Source organism: Zingiber officinale, chromosome 11B (assembly GCF_018446385.1).
Source record: "Zingiber officinale cultivar Zhangliang chromosome 11B, Zo_v1.1, whole genome shotgun sequence".
Taxonomy (NCBI): Eukaryota; Viridiplantae; Streptophyta; class Magnoliopsida; order Zingiberales; family Zingiberaceae; genus Zingiber; species Zingiber officinale.
Genome location: NC_056007.1, coordinates 1958851 through 1962630, shown reverse-complemented (window position 1 = coordinate 1962630; position 3780 = coordinate 1958851). Strand labels below are relative to the sequence as shown.

At 38.5% G+C, this 3780-nt stretch overlaps 1 protein-coding gene across 1 annotated transcript; it reads left to right on the top strand.

Moving 5' to 3' along the window:
* The first annotated feature begins 444 nt into the window (after positions 1-444).
* On the top strand, positions 445-1875 carry LOC122034534. Its single transcript, XM_042593824.1, has 2 exons — positions 445-1027; positions 1094-1875. The coding sequence occupies exons 1-2, from the start codon at positions 492-494 to the stop codon at positions 1653-1655; spliced, it is 1098 nt and encodes a 365-aa protein (XP_042449758.1). The 5' UTR covers positions 445-491; the 3' UTR covers positions 1656-1875.
* The last annotated feature ends 1905 nt before the right edge of the window (positions 1876-3780 follow it).

Here is a 3780-nt window from a genome sequence, read left to right as displayed (position 1 = left end):
GAAATGGGAAAAACAACAACGTGACAGTAACTTCTCCAAAAATAATGGGAAACAATAAACGAAAGAAAGCAAAAATATAACATAACGTTTTAAATTAAAGACCAGACCATTTTAATTAATTTATAACAGAGAGGTCATGTTTATGGTTCTTGTGGCTGGTTAATGCGTAGATAAGGAGACTGATGAATGGAAGGATGAGTTGTGGCTGGTTCTTTTGCATGCCAATAATACTTGTGGTGGTGGATTAAAAAATGACTTGTATGAAATCCGTTGGGAATTCCTCTCTATTCCGTGGCACGCCATATTATCCAAAAAAATATCCGACGTGGCAATGACGTGTCCTGTCATTGCCAAATGATTGCCACATGGGATGATGGCATGTCGGCATATTTGGCCTATAAATATAGCTTCAGCTTCTCGCAATTTGGTATCAAGAAACAGAGGAGCACATAGTTTAGAAGAGATAGTGAGAGTATTTAATTTATACTACAATGGCCTCCTCTGCAGTTATTGTTTTCCTGAAAGATGAGAGGCTCCGGCAGCTCGCCCAGCTGATTCGCAACCACGAAGTTAACAACTTATACCACATAACTTTCCAAAACTTAGGGGACCAACTCGAATACCTGAGGATGAGCAACAATAACATGACAACCGTTAACACACTCCTGGACAACTGCAATGCGATAGTGATCAGGTACAAGGACGACGCTGTTCGCCGGCCCATCGCCGAACAGATTCTTGCCTATACAGAGCACTGCCTCAACAACGCACTTCAGCTCATCAGGAACTACACGCTGCGAAGGAGCTATCTCGACAGAATGACGGATCACCAACTGCAACTCTTCCAAGCGCTGGAGGAGTTGGACACTTCGAGTGGAGATGCTGTGCTTGATTTCACCGAATCCATTCAGGAACACGACCGATTGATCATGAGCTACATGAGGTTGAATCTCAACCCTCATGCTTCAGCAGAATTCTCAAGATATCTCAGGAACGTCGGAATTGGCTTTGACGAACTAGTTCGAAGGTGAGGTTAATTAATTAGACATATATATATCTTTAATTCAATTTAATTTTTATTGTATGTATGCAGTTACCAAACTAGGCTTGGGTTTACGGGACGGTTTGAGGACTTGGAAATAGAGCAAAAGCTAGAGGTATATGCCGCAATAATTGAGGCATCGGGCCGGCTAAGTGTGTTATTGGGCGAGCAGGGGAAGGGAGACGACACAGTGAAGGCTTCGTCGATAACATATCGAAGGAAGAGACCGAGTTTTGGTTCGGCAGCCATGTTCCTGATAGATGTGGGACAGATAATCTGGGACGTGTTTTCGTCGGACCACCCAATCACGACGGCTACGAGAGAGGCCTTAGTTCTGGCAGCAGAAACAGGCGGAGCAGCTTTGGGAAAGCTTGTGGGAGTTGCTATAGCGACTAAGTTAACTGGTCAAGCAGCTACTACGTTGTTCGTCACGGCCGTCGGACTAATCGGAGGATTTGTGGGAGGTTTTATTCTTGGAACCATTGCTGGCTTCTTGTTCGATCGGATTTTCAGCTCCGGTGGGCAAGCCGTCCTTCCGACTGATGGCTTTATACTCTATGTTGCTCCCATGCCTAATGGCCACCACTTGGCCAAACAAATTGCCCATATTTAAGTTAATAATCAATACCACCAGACAAGTAAGTAAATAAATAAATCTGTTTTTATATAAATGATACGCTGGTGGTGAAATAAAAATAAATATTCAGGGAGAGGAATAGAAATTATATTCCCATGTATCTTGAGTTGAGTGTGTAATCCAAAGGCTCTACTGCCTGAGCTTTTAGGAAAATATTGTAATATTGCATTTCAAATATATATTAGTTCGATGTCGATCAACTCTTGCCGCTGAGACGTCCTTTGATGTCGATCAACTCCTTGATATTCTTTCCTATGTCGACCGTTCGGCCGGTGATACTATCGACGGTTGGGAGACAACGAATATTGATGGTATCCTTGTTTAGCAGCCTGACAATTTTTCCTCGATTGTAATGATAAAAATCTTGGGTATCGTGGGTCGTTGAGTGGTGATATGTAATAAATTTAGTTGGAGTCCATCTAAGGGGCTCAGGGCATTCCACCCGCTCGACCTCCACATGTTGCACATAGAAGAATTACATTGGTCAAATGTCTACATTTATGCTAAGTGTAGTTATCTATTTAATTTATATTGTAAATAACATAGTGTAAGATGACACACAGAAGATCATATTATCAATTCCTTATAAATTATAAATAGTAGCTCACAACCAAGATGGAATGTGACAAACCATTAGAGTGGTTGTAGTGTAATTTGGTATTAGTTTATCTTGACTATAAAATTACACTAGTACACTATAGGTGTATTGAGCAGGACCATTTGAGGTAGTTTTTTTTTATACTGACTACATAAAAGAACAAAACCTCTGTTATTATGGAAGTGCGTACTCTTAATCATGATATAATAACAAGCACGTATACTTAATATTTATTTCTTTAATTTATCAAAGGGTGAGATTTAGTTCGTTAAATCAATAGACACGATAAGTTGAGAAATGATATTATTTATATGGTGTGTTATTGATTATAGAATGAAATTGTGTCCTAGTAATCTAAGTTGATGATGTCCCCTTGAGGAGCTCATAAGGATTGTCATGTAAACCCTGCAGGTGGACTTAGTCCGACATGACAATAAGGTTGAGTGATATTATTCTTGGAGTTAGATATTAATTAAGTGAGCTGTCAGTAACTCATTTAATTAGTGGGAATTCGATATCTTAAACATAAGAAGACTAACGCACTCATGATATGAAGGATCCCATATTGTAATATGGGATTGTCGCGGTAGTACAATAATAACTCTTTAGTAGTATGATTTATTATTGATGAACTTGAGTTGGGTGTTCGAGGCGAACACGGGAAGCTTAAGATCATCGAGAGACCAAAACCAATTCCTCCTCTCGGTCCCTGTTGTAGCCTCTTATTTATAAAGCCTTATATCCACTTAAAGTCAAGCTTCTTACCCATCTTGTTGTGGCCGGCCAAGCCAAGCTTGGAGCCCAAACTAGGGCCGGCCAAGCCAAATATTGGAGCCAAGTTGTGGCTGGCCAAGCTTGGAGCCTAAGCTATGTGGCCGACCACATAAAATTAAAATGTTATTTTAAATTTTAAAATCTTTCCTGTTGTGGAAGCCATGGTTTTAAAAGAGAGTTATGAAATTTTAAAATCTTTTCTTTTATAGCTATCTACAAAGGATTAAGAAAGAGATTTGATATCTTTCCTTATTTGTAGTTAAAAGAAATATTTTAATTTTTGATAAAATTTTCTTTTTTTGTAATCATCCACATGTTTTAAAAGAGAGATTTTAATTTATAAAATTTCTCTTTTATAACCAACAAGGTATTTAAAAGAGAAATTTTTATTAAAATTTCTTACCGGAAACAAATAAGAAAGTTTTCATTTTATGTTTAAAACTTTCCTTATTTGGAGTACAAGTATATGGTCGGCCATGACAAGCATTAAAGGAAGTTTTAATTTTTTGTTTTAAAACTTTCCATTTTAGTCATTGGCAAGGAATATAAGGAAGTTTTAATTATGTTTAAAACTTTCTTTTTTTTTGCCAAGACCAAGGATTATAAAAGAGATGGAGGGGTGCCTCATGAGATAACACATCTTTTATTCCTCTCTTCCAATCCTTTGGTGGTCGGCCCTTGTCCTTTTCTCTTCTCCTTTTGTTTTCTCTCTTGGAGGTCGGCGACATC